We start from the raw sequence: 18,226 nt of genomic DNA, 5'->3' as shown, positions 1-18,226 counted from the left end.
AGGCAATCTAATATGCTTTGTAAGGGGATGAAGACCTCAGAGCATAATTATCCATAAGAGTTGCTACTGGCACATAACAACGGGACGATATGATAATATCATCGAAACAGGCGACACCCGCGATTGATTGTTTGAGCGTCGAATCATGAGCAAGACGAGATGACTAGAAAAATACTCAAACTATTCACTGCTAAATGGACTAGGAACTGATGGGATATCTTCTTTAATATACTGAGATGGGAGAAGACGTTGATAATCAGATACCGCCTTGATATTGGTCATCTAACGACGAAGACCCAGAGGCATATCAAAAGAAGAAAAGCCTGAACTAACCCTTTGAAACCTACTGATCTAGCGTTGCTAATTGTCATGAGGGCGCTCAAGATTACCAAAGCTCAATCAACGAATTTGTCAAATGACGGAATCTGGAGATGGGAGCAAAAGGTGGTTCTAGCTGCAACGGATATGGTCACCAGCGACACGAGTGAAATGCTCCTAGAACCCCTTCACATGGCCACATCTTACGGCACAATACCTGGTCCTTAAAGACAGAGACTGCCACTAATTCATCTTACGTGACTCATCGGGGCTATTTGATGATCCAGGGAGTCCTGAAGATATGTCGAGATCACTGGTCACTTTCTACAAGATATCATGGCTCGAACTGCAGCAGTCCTACTTACTAAAGGCCAGCATTGTTCTTTGTACGGCTTCAACTGCCGAACGAAAAAGCTTCAGTCTATACGAAGCCTTATTCGAGAAAGCCACACAATAAGTGAAAGCACTTGCACCAATCCGCTCATTGACTTTCACCTATCAGTCAGAAAAATCATTATGAGCGGAAGCGTAGCCCAGCTCCCCCCTACAGTCACATCGGTCTCTCAGAACGAGGCTTGCCACATGGAGCGGCTCTCCTTCTTTGAGCGACTTCATATCGCTGGAGTCCGTCACATTTCCTAACCATGCAAGACCGAATGCACCCGTCCATTACAGCTTCTATAAGGGAAACCAGAAGTTCTTCCTTCTCGCATGAAATAATAATATTAAGAGAGTTATCAGTGATGAATTAGCTTCAAGTCAATGACAAGGAATAGAGGGGTTCATGACACAAAGGTACAACGTCGAAACTTGATAACCTCAGAATATTTCTGTCAAGGACTCCGAAGTTCGGAAGCTTAGCAAAGGCACGCCCTTATCCAACTCAAGTATATATCCATGGTAACAAACTTTGAGACGACTGTGCACGGCCAATTACCCATCCAGAGATGTTCTATGATCTCATCCTACGCGGATGAAAGAAATCACTGAAAGACTCTCCATGATATAATTCAGCTCAGGGGTTGATGTTATGAGCGTAGATGCTGCAAAGCGGCACCAGATGCCTATTGTGATAGTATGAACATATATTTGTCAGGTGACCAGATAGACGCGGGATATTGTTTTCGGCCTGGCGGTTAGCGTACCTATATTATATTATCGACAACTGGCCCAGGATGTGGTAATAAGCTCGGCCATGTTGCGCATACGTATCTGCAGAGGACGAACTCTTCGGGACATTCTCGGGGTTCCCAGTGGAGGACTTACTGTTACAGTCTGGCTTGTTCTCGAGGGATGCAAATTGTCCTTAATCTAAGGACATGCTGATTCCTACTGACCTCTTCTACTTCGTAAAATATTATCTAATTGAACGACCGAGAACCAGCTATTCATTGATTATAAGTTAGACTCGTAATAAATTAGTGCTACACAATGAATATATCTCATCTAAACAAGTCAGTAGGCGCTGCCGTGTAGCTAATGCCTCCGACTTCTCTAGTCGTCTTTCCAGTTTCAGGCATAAGTGCTTCCAATTAATTCGGGGCGTAGGTGTTTTCACTTCATGGAAGATTTTGGTGCTTATCCGTGAGTGCCAGAAGTCATCGTCCAAGGTTAGATGGAGGGCTCTTTGTACATTGGCAACTGCCTGAGAAGGCAGAAAGCCGAACACCATATTCAACATTTCCCATGGGAGAAGCAGAAGCATAGACTCTCGGACCTTCGGAGTACCTTTCGGTTGAAAAATCCTTCCCTTGTTTCTTGTTCACTTTTGAGTAGTCTGCTCCAGCGCTGTTTTGACACACTCAGTCCGGACCGGGTCTGACACAGCATTAGTTCAACCATTAATCTACTCAACAAAGGCAGCGATATGTTCAAGCATCTTGCACACAAGGAATGGATGTAAAAGATGCATATCTACCTCCAAACCACTCGTCTGGCATCCCACACACCCAACTCCACGAGTTCTCCTCATGCCTCTGTATTAAAGCTAACATGAGAACCTTCAGGTTCTTGTTCGCAATATCGCCTAGCTTGTGGTGCATGAGCAGTTCCCAGCACCGTGCGTGGACCGGATATCCCATCCAGTCATGGGAAATATCGTCTTCATACTCGCTCATGAGGGTGTGACCTTTGTCGTCTACAACCTTAACCATGGGCATGACCACCTTCCGCCTTTGCTCACTTGTGCGAGGTTTGTAGATCAAACCATCAGTCTTCTTCCAAGGTACATAGAAGGTGCCATAGTTTGTTCGTGGTATGGTAACGCCGGATATCTGGCACCCATCGTTTTTAATGTTGTGTAGAACTGGCGGGTATTTATGTCAGTAGCAATCAAACCCTCCAGACAACTTTTCCTCGGCCTCCAGCGGTTTCCCAGGCCATGATGTTGACCTCACGCAGTAAGTACTTATGATGGTAGGTAGCAGGTTAGCTTACTCATTCGACGAGGCATCCACCACCATGACTGTTCGGAGCCATACATATCCAAGTTCTCCAATTTTTGGGCTTTGCAGATACCTTTTTTGGGATGTTTGAAGGTGACATGATTCAGGTCGTGTGCGTCTGGTGAAAACCTATTCAAGTAGAACGCGTAGCCGCATATATGACATTGTTGGAAATAATCATCATCTTCTCCGCGAAGATCATCCGCATCGTAGTGGCCACTGCTATGTTCGTCGTCAGAGGAAAAGAGCAAAGAGGAGTCGTTGGAGACAGAGTCTGGGTCTGGCATTTTTCTTGTGGAAGAATGTGTATTTGATTACCACTTGAATGCAGATTAGGCTAGTTAGTGGCAGGGAAAGTTGGATTGTTATAACAATTCTGTTCATATTCAGAGTAATGGTGACATATTAGCGGACAATGTTCCACCTATACGGGATAAGTAGTTATGCTATCATAATACTATCAACAAGCGGAGTGTTTTGACAATAAGATCAACCATGGCAACATTATAATACCACCCTACCAGTCCAACAATTACCCATCCACAGCATCATCGCCGGAAATAAGGTCCATATCATATCCTGGGCTGATGAATATGCCACCGCCCGGATAACCGGTCCACTTTTCCGATCCATCAATGCGCGAGCAAACCGCAGATTCGGATATGCACGCCATTTATTGATCCACCAATAATGTGATATTCCCGACTTCATCATCTCCCCCCCACGGTCTACAGCTGCTGTGCTACCCCCACGCGGGGTATGGGGGTTGTTGCAGCTGCTATCGTTGGAGATCTAGAAGCTGTATTGCGTGGGGGTGCTACATAAATACTATGTCTGTTAAGTAGCTACGGCGTCATTGCAAAAGCAAGCTCATTGCTAATTCCAATTGTCCAGAATCATGGCTCCCATCAAGTCTATCGAGTACTTTCGCGTCAAGCCGCGCTGGCTTTTCGTCAAGGTGACGGACAACGAAGATAAGTTTGGTTGGGGTGAGGCTACGCTTGAGGGGCATACACAGGCTGTGGAGGGTGCACTGGATGAGATTATTGGAAGGCTTGTGGGTTATGAGGCTGAGTATGCTTCCTCAATTTTTGGGTTCTTATCTCGTTTTAGTGCTAATGGAGTAGTGACATCGAGCACATCTGGCAAACTATCTGGCGGCTGGGATTCTATCGCGGTGGGCCGGTTTTCATGTCCGCCTTATCTGGCATTGATATCGCATTGTGGGATCTGAAGGGTCGGAGGTTGAACGTACCGGTGTACCAGCTTCTCGGAGGCAAGGTTCGCAACAAGGTGCAGGTTTATGCTTGGATTGGTGGTGATCGACCCAGTGATGTTGAAGTAGCTGCGTAAGTCACCTTCCCACTGTTCGCGTTCCAAGTCTAATAGTCCCCAGCAAGGCACGTCTGGCACAGGGTCTCAAATGCGTCAAGATGAACGCGACAGAGGACATGAACTGGCTTGACTCGCCATCTGTACTCGACTCTTGCATCGAGCGCATCAAACAGGTCAAGGCTCTCGGGCTTGACGCAGGTCTCGACTTCCACGGCCGTCTCCATCGCCCTATGGCTAAGCAGCTCGCGAAAGCACTTGAGCCTTACCGTCCTTTGTTCATCGAGGAACCCCTGCTTGTTGAACATCCCGAAGCTATTAAGCAGCTTTCTCAACACACAACTATTCCGATCGCCTTTGGTGAGCGTTTGTATACTAGGTGGGATGTGAAGCGGTTCCTCGAGGATGCGTCAGTGGATGTGCTACAGCCGGATATCGCGCATGCTGGTGGAATCTCGGAAACAAAGAGAATTGCGACCATGGCGGAGACTTATGACGTGGCAATTGCGCCGCACTGTCCTCTTGGTGAGCTTCATCTCACTTCTCCTACACGTTTCGGGCTTTAATGATTTTGTCAGGTCCAATTGCCCTCGCAGCTTCAATGCAAGTCGCCCTCTCAACCCCGAACTTCGTCATCCAAGAAATGTCGCTCGGGATGCATTACAACATTGAAGCCGGTGACATTGACCTCACAAGCTACCTAACAAATCCCACGGTGTTCAACATCGAGGAGGGGTACGTGCCAGCGCCCACAGGAGCGGGGCTGGGAGTGGAGATTGACGAGGAGATGGTGCGTAGAATCAGTCGGGAAACGGAGCCATGGCTACCGAAGGAATTCTATGGCGTCGATGGGGGAATTCGCGAGTGGTAGATAGCTTAGACTTGTAGGACAGAATGTGGGGGTGAATGCGGAGGTGATCTGCATCCTGACGTCTGAGAATGCGGAGGGCGTGGGGGTGCCTCGGATATCGGTCCGAATACATATACCAGCTATAGTTCATATAGTACTAAGATAGTGTTCACAAGCAATACTCAATCACTTCCACTCAATTGACTATAAACAATGGACCTCTTCTCCCTCGAAAACACAACTGCCCTCGTCACCGGCGGCACCCGCGGAATCGGCCAGCAAATGGCCATTGCCCTGGCCGAAGCCGGCAGCGACGTGATTCTTGTTCAGGTACTATCCACCATCACTTACTATACACCACCCAGCAACTCTAACCGATACGAAATAGAGAGACACATCCAACACCGAAACAAAACAACGTATTGAATCCCTTGGCCGCAAAGCAACCATCTACACCGCGGACCTCTCCTCCCGCGAATCCGTCTCACAACTCACACCCACCCTACTCTCCGACGGCCACGACATCAGCATCCTAGTCAACTGCGCAGGCATCCAACGACGCCATCCCAGCCATCTATTTCCAGACAGCGACTGGGACGAAGTCAGTCTTTCAGTCCCTCCCTTGCCCCATCCTTCAAACCGCCCGTCTACTAACCAAATGAAATATGAAAAATAGGTCCTCCAAACAAACCTAACCACCATCTTCACCTTGTGCCGCGACATTGGCGCCTACATGCTTACCCGGAACCCAGACGCCACCGGCCACCGCGGCTCCATCATCAACGTGGCCTCGCTGGTCTCTTTCCAGGGAGGGATTACAGTCCCTGCGTATGCGGCTGCGAAGGGCGGCGTGGCGCAACTCACGAAAGCGTTGTCGAATGAGTGGGCGAGCAAGGGTATTAACGTCAATGCAGTGGCACCGGGATATGTGGCTACGGAGATGAATACAGCACTGTTGAATGATCAGGATCGCGCGAGGAGTATACTTGAACGCATTCCAGCGGGGAGGTGGGGAACCGCAGAGGATTTTAAGGGCGTTACGGTGTTCTTGGCCGGGAAGGCGAGTCGGTATGTTTCTGGGAGTGTGATGCTGGTTGATGGGGGTTGGATGGGGAGGTAGAATCTCTTTTGGATGTGGTCTACCATTATAGTCAGTTCCTTTTGGAAACTTCGAGGTTAAGAGCTCAGTGTTACAGTGAGACCGGCGCTGGAATCAAGTTCAGTTAGATCTAGAAAGATCCTGACATTGCATTAACCCTGTCATGTCACTTAAAGACAAATAAGGAAATATGAAATGAAAAATAAACCGTCGAATATCTCGACCACCTGGAATATTCCTAGAACACCTAAAAGTGCAAGAGCTTGTTTAGTATCAGAAACAGCATTTTCTAACAACCCTCAGAAGTGGATCCATATGCTAAATCGTCTGAATCAAGCAAGAGGCCCACACAGGTAATTTTAGGTATGTATCATATAGATAAAGCTTCTAGCCTAGTTCCTCGTGATCTATCATGGATAGTGCTCAAAGAATGATGCTGCCTAGAGCTATATAAGTAATTAGTCTAAATGCCTAGTATGCGTATATGGGAGCATGAAGAACTGAAGATCATCATGACCATATCAGGCTCTCGTCTCGAGGCTACTTTGAGTATGTCCTAGGTAGTGCATTTCAGTCAGTATCCCAGTACAGATCGACTAGTATGATGGTAGTAACGATAAATATACAGTCAGGTTCATTAGGAACTCCCGGCATACTACGATACCCTTCTGAGACACCCATGAAGCAAATCATCCTCCACTTGCCACAGATAATAGAGAAGTAATAGCATAGATTAGCTTGAAATATTGCCGCGTAGCCGGCACCTGGATGATCCTTGAAACCACGTCAATTCGGACAACTGCCGACTATTACCAAAAGAGGAAAAGCAGGGTCTGGCCAGAGCTCGAGAACATTCCCAGGTCCGGACTAGTGCAGATTGTTTGATCAGCACGTTTGCGGAGACTAAACCCGATCCGGTGTACCGCTGCTTCATTCCCCACCGACACCCGTCACGAGTCTACTTCTTTGCTGCATGTTCTTGCACAATATTTCCATTGGTTTGGTTTTTGATTAATCAAAAATCTAACTGCTATCATCTCCGTGATCTACGCTTACTCTTGCCGCATCAAGTCCTCTAGCGAAAGATTCTGCTCGTACTATGACGAAGCCTTCCAGGCCATTACCAGTGCCGCATCGTTTGTCCCGAGCAATTTTATGTCTGCTAGGAGTACTTGAGTCTAACATCTCATGCAGCTAGATCTAGTGACCTGCAGCCGCCTGAAGCCATACAGAATTATGGAGAAAGAATGAAGTTTTGGATTTGGCTGCCTGCGCCTTGTTACAAAGTACGATAAGGCACCTCGGCCTTCGCTACTTGTTCTGTATGGTCAAGAACTAGTATAAGCTTATTTATACCACCCCAACCTACGCACACTCTGTCCTGAAACCATAGGCAACAGTGGCTCTTTCAGAGCAGTCACACTGCGACACTCTGCATGTGTCCCAGTTTTAGAACCATTCTATATGCAGTCCTGTGCGTAAGTGCCTCTTTTAGAGCAACCGCCCTGCAACATTGTGCATAAGTGCCGTATCATAGAGTAACAAGTATATGAGCACTAAAAATGTGGTATTATACAACTCCACCTTTTGTGCATGGTGAATTTTAGTGCTAGAGTTCACTTGGGCGCTAAAATAGCAAGCCTTGATGATCCTCCATTCCAACCGGCATGCTTTTAGAATCAAGCTTCGCCCTACCAATCTGGTGGTCGCTTCTCCACTTTGTAACCCGGAATCACGAGGAACGCGCAACCAGTGGATTCGACATGATTTGCCCCTGAAGCATCCCATAGATCATCAGACATTGGAAGCCTTGATACTGGCAACAGCTCAATCGTCCCACTTCTCGAAAACACCTCCTGCCGCGTCAGTCTCAATCATGGATGCCTATTTCCCTTTCTCTGAACGTAGCTCAGGGCGGACGGACAGGCTCCATCGGCTGCTTAAATACAGAATGAAGATCATTTTCCTCAGACAGATCAAACCTTTCCACTCTTTTCATCATCAACATGCGTCTCTCACTTCTCCTGGCGGGCGCCATTAACCTGGTTGCCACCCAGGCTATCGCAACCTCGCGCTGTACTCCTGAGACCTTCACTCCCCATCTTTCTTCCAATGCTTCCTTGGTCTACGCAGTTCCGTATGGACCCAACGATACCTTCGTTGGCCCGTTGGGCAACTACTCCGGTCTCCCCGAGTATTGTGCCGTTTATGTCAACGTGAGCTCGTCTGCTACCTCTTCCTACGAATTCGGCCTTTGGCTGCCCATCAACACCTGGAACAAGCGCTACATGGCCTATGGCAATGGTGGCTTCACTGGAATGGTCGCCTTTGCCGATATGGCACCCGGTCTCTTCTACGGTTTTGCCACCGTTTCCACCAACACTGGACACAACTCCTCCGTGACTGAGGCTGGCGATGCAGGCTGGGCTCTCAACGACCCCGAGACTCGCACTGACTGGGGATGGCGTGCACTCCACGGCTCCGTTGCCCTTGGCAAGGAGCTTACTGAAGCCTTCTACAGCGAAGATATCAGCTATTCCTACTACGCTGGTTGCTCTACTGGCGGTCGCCAGGGTCTGAAGTCCGTCCAGATGTTCCCCGACGACTTCGATGGTGTTCTTGCTGGTGCTTGCGCTTGGTGGACCACTCACCAGCAAAACTGGGACCTCAAGCTCGCTACCTACAACCTCCCCAACAATGCCAGCCACCACATCACCGAGACTCAGGTGGATGCTTTGGCCACTGAAGTCCTCCGTCAATGCGACGAAGTTGATGGTGTCAAGGATAACATCATCATGAACGGCTATGCCTGTGACTTCCGTCCCGAAACCCTTCTTTGTGATGGTCCCTCCGCCAACAAGTCGACCTGCTTCACCGCCGATCAGATTGACACTGTCTACAAGATTTACAGCCCCTGGGTTGAGACCAACGACTCCTTTGTCTTCCCCAGCTTTGCCTACGGTTCTGAAACCCAGTTCGCTCAAATGATCATGACCGACGACGACGAGCAGGACAGCCCCAGTGGTATTGCCTACCCCCGTGACTTTGTCTATAACGATGCCAATTGGCCCTGGGAGAACCTGGACTTCTCGACCATTCAGCTGTCTGATCAACTGGATCCTGGCAATGCCACCGCCGGTGACTTCGATCTCCGTCCCTTCAAGAACAAGGGCGGTAAACTGATCCATTACCACGGTTTTGCTGACGGAGAGATCCCCACCGGCTCCAGCATCTACTACTACAAGCAGGTCCAGAAGATGCTCACCCCCCTCGGCATCGAGCTCGACGATTTCTACCGCTTCTTTTTGATCCCCGGCATGGAGCATTGCTTGGACTCCGTCCACGATGCTCCCTGGTACATTGCCTCGGCTAACCAACCCGGTGGTCTGACCGGCACCAATGTCTGGGGTGTGCCTGGATACCGTGACCGGAAGCACGATGCCATCCTGGCGCTGATGGCCTGGGTCGAGAATGGCATTGCTCCTGATGAGCTGATTGCGACCAAGTTTGTTGATGACACCCCCTCGGAAGGTGTGCAGGCTCAGCGCCGTCTCTGTGTCTACCCCAAGGAGGCCAAGTATGTTGGAGGTAACTGGAACGAGACCAGCGCGTTTGAGTGCCGGTAATTCGAATAATCTTTGAAGGTCCCTCTCAGCGCTTGTTGCTATGAAGGTGACGTGACTTAAGAGTATATAATATCACTTCTTTGTATGATACATTCATCAATAGCATATACTAAATCTTATATTAAGTTTGTTGTGAAATTATTTTCCCGGTTACCAAACATAGGTCAAGGCCGGTATAGGCTGTTGGAATATTCAGCAACTGATAATTATTATTGGCTGATAAGCTGTGGTATGGCGTCTAAGTAATACGCTACTGCTCTGCGCGCTTACCGCCGATTTAATTGGTCACACCCCTCTCCCAACTCAACCAGGTGGTTCTGACCTCACTGCAGCACAACCAGAAGAGGATAAACTATCATAACACATTGAAGACCCCATCTTATCACTGGAAACAACGGAAGTACATATAACATGGCACTGACAATTCCCGTCGAGATCTGCGACATGGTATGACACCTGTACGCGACACCAGGCTGCGTGCTAACTCAATTCTGAGATCGTTGATCACGTAGTAGCAACAGTTGAGAAGGACTACTCATTACGAGATCTGTTTCCTTATACCCTCGATCTAGATGCTCGATCACAACTCATGAGCTTACGCTTGGTTAGCCGGAATTTTTGTGCTGCCGCGTCGCTCCATTTATTCAAACGCGTTATAGCTCCGATTAACTCCTCGGTGCGCGGCAGAAGCTCCCTACAAAGATTTATTGAAATCTCACGGAGCAAATACGCGGCCCATGTTCGCAATCTAGAGACCGGATACAACAGCTGGTTCGCCTCTCTCTGCCCAATAATCGGTCAGGAAATCCAGGATTTTGCTGGGTTGTTATCGCCTTGTCTTGCTCAACTGTCCGATTTGCGCGTTCTCAAATTCAGGGCCTCAGTCGAGTCCTCGATACGCGTAATGACACGCGACCAGGAAAGGACTGCCATTGAAGCAATTGTTACAGCCCTACGATTTGTGATTCTACCCCATTTGGAGGGGCTTGAGCTCTTCTTTCCCATGGCTCATGACTTTCGATACTTTTTCCCCAGCCCAATTTCTCCATTGTACATACCCATGGAGGATTTACTGCACGGCCTGAAATACCTAGCTTTACATGTCACTGCGTATACCAAAGAGCTGGGACAGCGATACTGGAGAACCCCTGTACCTCCTGCATACGCCGCCTTTCCAAATAACTTGCACGCCGCGCATCTCTTTAGATTAGTGGAGCTGGCTCCTAACCTAGAAGCTCTCCGGATCAGCAGTACAGACGTCATACCTTTCCACACTATTCATTCCAGCCCAGCGCTCCGGCTCACCTCTCTGTGCCTCGAACGGGTCCTCATCACGTTCGACCACATCCGTGCGCTTACTGGCCAATGCAAAGATCATCTCAAGCACATCGAACCGTCTTTGGTAGAACTGCATTCTGGCACCTGGCACATGGTCCTCACGCAGCTACGCCAACTACCACACCTTATAGACATTTCCATCAACTCGTGCGGGTATCCATTCACCGGTCCAAATGCACATCTGAGAGGGATCCTTCCTGAGCCAGATGATCCGGAACCGCTTGAGACGATGAATACCGCGGACTATAGAGGACTGGATGAGCTTAAGGATTTTGTTAATGCGAATCGAGTCGCTTTGGGGCTTGAGCCGTGGGAGCGTAGAGATTCTCGCTGGTCTAGGTAGGGCCCCTTGCGCACTGGGCTGGTGATGGGAAGATGGGAAGGGGGTATCTGCCGCAACGGATGGAGCTGGAGCAGAGGGTCGGCTTAGGTCGGCTAATGAAGCGGTCTGTGTTTAAAGCGTAACTTACTAGCTATCTGAATACCATACTATTGTGAATAGGCATCTCAGGTAGCAACCAGACACAAAATCATCATGAGGTTCGCAGCTAACAGGTTGATAGGAGTGATCATTAAGGTCGGACTTTTATAACTCACTAGTCATTTTCTTTTTGAAAAGAAAAAAGCATTGTTCTTAAATTTGTCAGGATCGGACAAATGTGAGACGTAATGAGGAGATTCCACTTTCAAATCCTGTTTCATTCCAGACGTGATCAGCTGGGGAATGGGCTGGCCTGTTCTAACCCCCCTTCCGCCGAGCGACACGTTTTAGGCAGAGTCCACTTCACCACCGCAAAACTCTAATATACCATTTCATTCCTCTTTCCCTACCCTGTGGTACATTTCCCCAACGCACTGCATCTGATGATATGTGCGACTATCGAATGCAAGACATGTCGTCTCTTCTAAACGTTTCTGCAGGGGTGCCCCAGCCCCCAAGTTACCTTGGTTACCATGGACGTCGAAGCCCAGAACGTCCGGCGGTGGTGGTGGATGTATGTTCCCCGGTTTGCGGAATGGTCAAGACCAGCGGAAACCATGTAAGGCGGGTCATTCACCCTTTCTCTTCCAGCTTCAACCAAGATTTCAGCATGAGACACACAGAGCCTGACAGCAAGGGAAAGGGGGATGGTAGTGCTCCGTATGATAATAAGACAGACCCATACAGCATCGGAGATACAGAGTGTGATGGTGTTGGACTGTTTATTGACACCGGCGCCCAACAGAAGTTACACCCAGTTGGGTTAAGAGATTCGGCAATACATCCGGTGTGAGTTACCTTAATGGTACATGGATTGGTGAAACGGCAGCAGAAGTGATGGGGACATCATTATTCAACCGAATGGCCGACCGTTTACGGCATAATTTAAATCCAAAGCAAATGGCGATTTATTCCGTGATTACAGATCGCATACACCCCCTTGCCGGGCTAACCTACACGTCTGGCCGTGGAAAGAACTACCCTGTGCAGGTATGTGGTCACCAGAGGTGAAGCGGGAGTGTTTCCCCTCGATGTAGACCCCAGAAATAGCATATTTCACGTCCGGGGTACCATCAACAGGCATCAAGGGTTCCATGATACAATCCTGCAATCAATCGCGCCTTCCCAGCCCAGGTGTTTAGTCGGGCATTTTCGGGCACGGTTCACCATGACACCATGTTGTTCAGCGCCATAAGGTCATACTGAAATATCCTGCCGGCTCTTTTCTCCTGACTTCTTGCTCCGTTGGACATCGACGTAACTATAAGATCCAGTGAGTATCTTATCAGTGGCTTTCGATAGCGCCTCTCTGGATCAGAACCACTGGATGCCTAATTGTTGGCGTTGTATCAACATGAGCACCCCTGTGGCGGCAGAATCTAGCGATCAACAACTAGGCTCGGTTTTGCCAGTTTTCAGTGGGTGGCGCAGTCCTCACCTTCGCAGGGTCAGTCTCTTCATGGGCGTTCTATCCCTTTTCTGTACGCCGCTACTCTCCTCAAATTTGCCTCGATGGTCTTCTAACTGAGCACCCATAGCGTCTCCTGGCGGGTACGATGGCTCGTTGATCAATGGCCTGCAGGCTATGCCAGAATGGGTCAACTTCATGGAAAAGCCATCCAGCACTTGGCTTGGCTTTATAAGTGCTGTCTACTGGATAGGGGCTTTGATATGCACCCCAGTTGCTGCCTGGGCGTGTAATCGATACGGGCGGCGAGTAGGCGTCTGGATAGGGCTTATTTTTCTATTAGCTGGAACCGTAATGGGTACGGCTGCGTCGTCCGCCAACGTCTTCACTGCGTCTCGTGCCGTGATTGGTTGTGGTATGGGATGGGTAAGCAACACGGCCCCTATCCTACTCAGTGAGATTGCCTACCCTGCACATCGTGGTGTCTTCGGTGCACTGTACATGGTTGGCTATTACGTTGGAGCAGCTGTTGCAGCCTGGGCCTCCTTTGCAACACAAGCGTATGACGGCCCCTGGGCATGGAGATTGCCCGTTCTTCTACAGACGCTCCTTCCTCTCATTGCCGTTCCTGGTTTTGCGTTCATCCCAGAGAGTCCTCGATGGTTGATATCTAGGGGACGTATCGAGAAAGCCCGTACAGTTCTAGCTAAGCTGCACGCTGGTGGTGATACTACTGCGCCTCTTATTGTGTATGAGATCCAGAATATCCAAGAAATAATTCAAGCGGAGCACACCGCGGCTACTTCGGCCGGGTACCTAAACTTGATCAAGACCCCGGGAGACCGCCATCGGCTCTTCATCACCATTACGCTTGGGGTATTTGCACAATTGTCGGGCAACGGGGTAGTCTCCTACTACCTTTCCATGATATTGACGTCTATCGGCATCACTCACACGCGCGATCAGCTATTGATCTCGGCCTGCCTGCAGGTCTGGAACGTTCTTTTCGCAGTGCTTGGCGCCTCGCTGGTCGAAAAAGTCGGTCGGCGGGTTCTGTTCATAACCTCGGCCAGTACCATGCTGGCAGCTTTCATCCTCATCACTGCGTTGTCAGGCGCCTTTGCTAACACTGGCAAGGGTTCAGTTGGTATTGCAGTTATCCCTTTCCTCTTTGTATATTTCTTGGGATATGATATCGCGCTGTAGGTGATCTCATGCTAGACTATCGTCCAACCATTGCGATCATTTCTGTCGATGTATGACTGAACTAATGCTTACTGGTAGGACACCTATGCTCACAGCATACCCATGTGAAATCTGGCCCTTCAGCCTCCGTTCACAGGGGCTCAGTATTGTATGGTTGTCTGCCATTGGATGTACGGTGTTCAACACGTTCGTCAACCCAGTCGCGCTTTCGGCCATCCACTGGAAATACTACTTTGTGTTCGTGGCCGTGTTGGCCGGATACTGGTTTTCGGCGTATTTCTTTTACCCAGAGACTCGCGGATACAGCCTCGAGCATATAGCCGGTATCTTTGACGGAAAAGATGCCGAAGTGAAACAAGAAAATGAAGATAAAGCTGAGCCGGTGGCTGGACCAGTGGCTACAGAATCATGACATGTGCATGTGTAAGGTGCAAATTGCCATGCTGGACACAGCCAGCAATAGGGTTAGACGAAGAGCACTTGTATGAGGCAGACAGGTCTTATGTAGGTTCAATGATAGTAACTAAATCAGTGAGTCACTAGATTCATGGGCGTCGGATCGCACCGAAAAAAAAAAGTCCCATTCCCGCACTTCGAGTTGCTTCGTCTGGTAGACATAAAGTATCTTTCGTCTTCTCAATATCTCAATTCTCATACCAGGACAACTTATTCATTCCCTCGCAATTATACAAGCCTCTTACATGTCATACTATCCGTGAAAACTGGCCATCCAAAAACCCAATGGTGCCTTGAATCCGCCGGTATCTGTGCAACTCTAGTAACTACTAGCGCGCAACAGATCGAGACAACCGAGGCTCAAGATCCCATCGTGATCAGGATACGGCTATCCTTATATTCGTACAGACACGTTGGGTGACAATACAATGTCCTTAAATTATGTCTGGTCTTCTTGGCGGCTTGATGTAGTAATTACATTTTTACAAGGTCTCAATTCTAAGTGCGGGGTTTGCGCTCTTGCAGGTTTTTGAGGACTCTGTCGGCTTCCGGTGACCGTGAAAGAACATCACAAATGGATGATCAAGGAAATGAGACCTTGATAGGTTACCAGATGCTCAATCTCTAAAAACCCCTTGTATAGGTGTCTAACAAATAAATCCAAACAATCAAATCTAGTTATAGATCATCATGACTAATCATATCATATCAACCCCGCGATAAGCTAGCTAGCTAGTGGGGCAATCACATCACGTGTCCCTCACCCACCGAGCTACCCCTCCCATTTACAATCACCACCATCACCAGCTCCATCACTCTCCTCAATTGACCCATCCACCACACAAACACCTCTAATCCATTCCCCCAGAGGGAAAAAAAAAACTAAATAGTCAAAATGCCCACCCTCCAAACCAGCACCCTCGCCTTCCTCGGCGGCGGCAACATGGCATCAGCCATCATCTCGGGACTACTCCGCCAATCCGTCCCCGCGAGCAACATCCACGTCTCCGAGCCTTGGGAAGTGAACCGGAACAAGATCGCCGCGCTAGGCGTGAACGTCACGACATCCAACACCGAGGCCGCGTCCTCTGCCGACGTCGTCATCCTGGCCGTGAAGCCGCAAGTCGCGAAGACGGTGTGCGAGGAGCTTCGTCAGGAATGGACGGCTACGGCAAGAGCGAAGTTCCCGATTGTGGTGAGCATTGCGGCGGGGATTACGTTGGAGAGTTTGCAGAAGTGGTTGAGTGTTGAGGGCGGGAAGGTGGCGCCGGTGGTGAGGGTTATGCCGAATACGCCGGCGTTGGTGACGGAGGGGGCGAGTGGTGTGTTTGCTGGCGTGGAAGTTGGGAAGGAGGATAAGGGGTTGGTGGAGGCGTTGTTGGCGAGTGTTAGTCGGGTTACGGAGTGGGTGGATAGGGAGGAGTTGTTGGATGTGGTTACGGGGTTGTCTGGTATGTGTTTCTTCTTCTCTTCTTCTTTTTCTCTTTGGGGTTTGGTTCTTGGGGAGGGGAGTGGATGAGGCTAATGTTTGATGTGTGTGATAGGATCCGGTCCCGCGTATTTCTTCGCTATGGTTGAGCATCTGGTTGCTAGTGCGACGGCTCTTGGTTTGACTAAGGAACAGGCTACGAGACTGGCCGCGCAGACTTGTCTCGGTGCTGGAAAGATGCTGGTTGAGTCGGATGATGAGCCTGCTCAGCTGCGGAAGAACGTTACTAGCCCGAATGGCACGACGTATGCCGCGTTGCAGACTTTTGAGAAGCTGAACTTTGCGGATATCGTGGATCAGGCGGTTAAGGCGGCCACGGATAGAGCTGCGGAGTTGGGTGAAAGCTTGGGAAAGCAGTGATGTATGATACTTGCCATGAGGTATTAGTGTATGTGAGACGATATCAATGCCGTTCTCGGTCTATTTCGGTGCCATGATGGCGTGTATGTATCACGCAACGGGTTGTAGGATACATCTTGCTAGGCCATTTCTGCATGTTGTGCAAGGCATTACCAGAACCCCAAAATGACATCGTACGACAGTTCATCCATAGACTCAGGTTCGCCTAGCTCGAATAGGTCAAAACTTCCTTGTGAGGAGTTAACTTCTATTCATCCAGTAACGAATCCAGCTAGAAACCTACTATCAACTCATCATCCCCACTTTCCATCGGTGTCCCCAGCGACACCAGCTCTAGCCCATACTCCTGATCTAGCTTGGGCAGCATACGACGCTGCAAAACCGCTACGCACAGTCTGTCTGGCTCCGTCGTTGTTTGGTGTGTCTCTGCCCTAGTTCTTTGTTCCGACCTTTTATGGGTGCCACAATCTGGGCATACAGGAATTGCATGAGCAGGTACCCCTTGACATTGGTTTCGCCGGACAGGATGCGGTGCAAAGCCCAGCTGGTGGCCTCTCCTAGCACTGATCAGATATGGGTCCAGCTCCGAACTAGCTTTGCCTTCCGCAGTAAGGCCTGAGGCCGGATTGTCTCCACCTGTAACAACTAAGCCTATTCTAGACTCCGCGTTCCTGGACCTTATCGCTATACTCCCTGGATTCACCTCTCTTACTTTATTCGTGCTCTAGTTACATTTCGAAACATGGATACAGAAATTCGCGATGACCTACTCCAAAGCTACTCCGATGCAGAACTCATCCAGCACATTGTTTCATCACCTCCTGCAGACTCTCTAATGAGTCGAGTATCCTCAATCTCTCCAAAATATATCTCAAGTCCTAGTATTTCAACCCATCCGAAGCCGAGGATTGAATAAAAGCCACCGAGCTAGCTCATAGCCTAGGGATACCTTGCCCTTCAATACGAAGAATAGTCACTAGCAACCGGAACGTATACAGCATCATGCACCGAATTGAGGGGTCAACACTAGAGGATATCTGGACAAGTTTAGGATGGTATTTAACGATTAAGTTAGCTCTCCAACTCCGTCGCATCTTAAGAACCCTCAGATCAACAACCTCACTCACCATCGGATCCCTCGCAACCGGTCAATGCACATCCTTCTGGCTAGATGACCTCTACGGCCTCCCACCCCGATCCGGACCAACAGAGCTCTCTCGCTATCTCCACTTCTGGGGTAACTTCAGAGGCATGAGAACGACAATGAAACCGGAAAGCGAGTGAAATTATCACCGGTACTGCATACATCCCTTCTGCTATGGGTCCATTTGTCTTGACACATCATGATCTGGCGCCGCGGAATCTTCTTCTCTCGCCCACTGGGGAGCTTTGGCTGCTTGATTGGGATCTTGCGGGGTTTTATCCTATATCAATACTTTGAGTATGCGTCCATGTATAATTCTATCATACCTCAGAAATGGGCTTTGTTTGCTCGATGGCGTTGGTAACCTGTTTACGTGGATTGCGGCTGGTTCATATAGACGTGACTATGGGGCACTGCCTTCTATGCAGTCGCGGTTTACTCGTTTTCGGGCTGGGAGGAGGTTTGAGCTACTAAACGTTGGTGGACCTACTAGACGGCGAGTTACGTAGGTGTCATACCCCATGGTGGAAGATAAGACTTCACGTCAAGTACAGTTGTCAATAACATGTTTCAAACATATCCCTCCTCTTCACTCATCATGAATTCCATAAGCCCTTAACCAGATCCGTATCTGTCCATACTACTAAACGTACCAAAATCCCACTGGTATTTCTC

General features: G+C 49.2%; 8 protein-coding genes across 8 annotated transcripts; 7 read left to right on the top strand and 1 right to left on the bottom strand.

Annotated features, from left to right (window-relative positions):
- Positions 1–2,189: 2,189 nt before the first annotated feature.
- On the bottom strand, positions 2,190–3,049 carry BO83DRAFT_319345 (uncharacterized protein; the record flags this gene model as incomplete). Its single annotated transcript, XM_025527775.1, has 2 exons — positions 2,190–2,623; positions 2,755–3,049. 2 exons carry the CDS (start codon positions 3,047–3,049, stop codon positions 2,190–2,192), a joined length of 729 nt encoding a protein of 242 aa, XP_025385345.1.
- A 611-nt stretch (positions 3,050–3,660) lies between these two features.
- On the top strand, positions 3,661–5,038 carry BO83DRAFT_343725 (D-galactonate dehydratase; the record flags this gene model as incomplete). The annotated part of the gene is made up of 4 exons (XM_025528704.1): positions 3,661–3,836; positions 3,890–4,111; positions 4,159–4,619; positions 4,673–5,038. The coding sequence occupies 4 exons, from the start codon at positions 3,661–3,663 to the stop codon at positions 4,963–4,965; spliced, it is 1,152 nt and encodes a 383-aa protein (XP_025385344.1). The 3' UTR covers positions 4,966–5,038.
- Positions 5,039–5,133: 95 nt separating this feature from the next.
- On the top strand, positions 5,134–6,106 carry BO83DRAFT_343724 (2-deoxy-D-gluconate 3-dehydrogenase). Its single transcript, XM_025528703.1, has 3 exons — positions 5,134–5,274; positions 5,333–5,545; positions 5,621–6,106. Exons 1-3 carry the CDS (start codon positions 5,158–5,160, stop codon positions 6,062–6,064), a joined length of 774 nt encoding a protein of 257 aa, XP_025385343.1. The 5' UTR covers positions 5,134–5,157; the 3' UTR covers positions 6,065–6,106.
- A 1,893-nt stretch (positions 6,107–7,999) lies between these two features.
- On the top strand, positions 8,000–9,747 carry BO83DRAFT_380858 (feruloyl esterase B precursor). The gene has a single exon (XM_025531853.1). It carries the CDS (start codon positions 8,050–8,052, stop codon positions 9,667–9,669), a length of 1,620 nt encoding a protein of 539 aa, XP_025385342.1. The 5' UTR covers positions 8,000–8,049; the 3' UTR covers positions 9,670–9,747.
- Positions 9,748–9,986: 239 nt separating this feature from the next.
- Positions 9,987–11,409, top strand: BO83DRAFT_343717 (protease inhibitor). The gene is made up of 2 exons (XM_025528702.1): positions 9,987–10,116; positions 10,166–11,409. Exons 1-2 carry the CDS (start codon positions 10,081–10,083, stop codon positions 11,348–11,350), a joined length of 1,221 nt encoding a protein of 406 aa, XP_025385341.1. The 5' UTR covers positions 9,987–10,080; the 3' UTR covers positions 11,351–11,409.
- Positions 11,410–12,842: 1,433 nt separating this feature from the next.
- BO83DRAFT_451619 (hexose transporter) lies at positions 12,843–14,514 on the top strand (the record flags this gene model as incomplete). The annotated part of the gene is made up of 3 exons (XM_025536841.1): positions 12,843–12,969; positions 13,027–14,098; positions 14,181–14,514. The coding sequence occupies 3 exons, from the start codon at positions 12,843–12,845 to the stop codon at positions 14,512–14,514; spliced, it is 1,533 nt and encodes a 510-aa protein (XP_025385340.1).
- Positions 14,515–15,362: 848 nt separating this feature from the next.
- Positions 15,363–16,565, top strand: BO83DRAFT_380856 (pyrroline-5-carboxylate reductase family protein). The gene is made up of 2 exons (XM_025531852.1): positions 15,363–16,009; positions 16,103–16,565. The coding sequence occupies exons 1-2, from the start codon at positions 15,454–15,456 to the stop codon at positions 16,405–16,407; spliced, it is 861 nt and encodes a 286-aa protein (XP_025385339.1). The 5' UTR covers positions 15,363–15,453; the 3' UTR covers positions 16,408–16,565.
- Positions 16,566–17,149: 584 nt separating this feature from the next.
- Positions 17,150–18,084, top strand: BO83DRAFT_410366 (uncharacterized protein; the record flags this gene model as incomplete). The annotated part of the gene is made up of 4 exons (XM_025534211.1): positions 17,150–17,288; positions 17,327–17,644; positions 17,685–17,823; positions 17,883–18,084. 4 exons carry the CDS (start codon positions 17,150–17,152, stop codon positions 18,058–18,060), a joined length of 774 nt encoding a protein of 257 aa, XP_025385338.1. The 3' UTR covers positions 18,061–18,084.
- Between the last annotated feature and the right edge of the window lie 142 nt (positions 18,085–18,226).

This window comes from Aspergillus eucalypticola, assembly GCF_003184535.1.
Source record: "Aspergillus eucalypticola CBS 122712 chromosome Unknown BO83scaffold_23, whole genome shotgun sequence".
Classification (NCBI taxonomy): Eukaryota; Fungi; Ascomycota; class Eurotiomycetes; order Eurotiales; family Aspergillaceae; genus Aspergillus; species Aspergillus eucalypticola.
The sequence above is the reverse complement of the archived record's forward strand: the minus strand, read 5'-3'. Positions and strand labels throughout refer to the sequence as shown.

Excerpts from the sequence above, each read along its gene's own strand:
- BO83DRAFT_343717 (XM_025528702.1), top strand. The coding sequence starts at position 10,081 with ATGGCACTGACAATTCCCGTCGAGATCTGCGACATG. Across the intron at positions 10,117-10,165 it reads CCGTCGAGATCTGCGACATG|ATCGTTGATCACGTAGTAGC; the intron begins GTATGACACCTG and ends CTCAATTCTGAG.
- BO83DRAFT_380856 (XM_025531852.1), top strand. The coding sequence starts at position 15,454 with ATGCCCACCCTCCAAACCAGCACCCTCGCCTTCCTCGGCGGCGGCAAC. Across the intron at positions 16,010-16,102 it reads TGTGGTTACGGGGTTGTCTG|GATCCGGTCCCGCGTATTTC; the intron begins GTATGTGTTTCT and ends TGTGTGTGATAG.
- BO83DRAFT_343724 (XM_025528703.1), top strand. The coding sequence starts at position 5,158 with ATGGACCTCTTCTCCCTCGAAAACACAACTGCCCTCGTCACCGGCGGC. Across the intron at positions 5,275-5,332 it reads GCGACGTGATTCTTGTTCAG|AGAGACACATCCAACACCGA; the intron begins GTACTATCCACC and ends GATACGAAATAG. Across the intron at positions 5,546-5,620 it reads CAGACAGCGACTGGGACGAA|GTCCTCCAAACAAACCTAAC; the intron begins GTCAGTCTTTCA and ends TATGAAAAATAG.
- BO83DRAFT_380858 (XM_025531853.1), top strand. The coding sequence starts at position 8,050 with ATGCGTCTCTCACTTCTCCTGGCGGGCGCCATTAACCTGGTTGCCACC.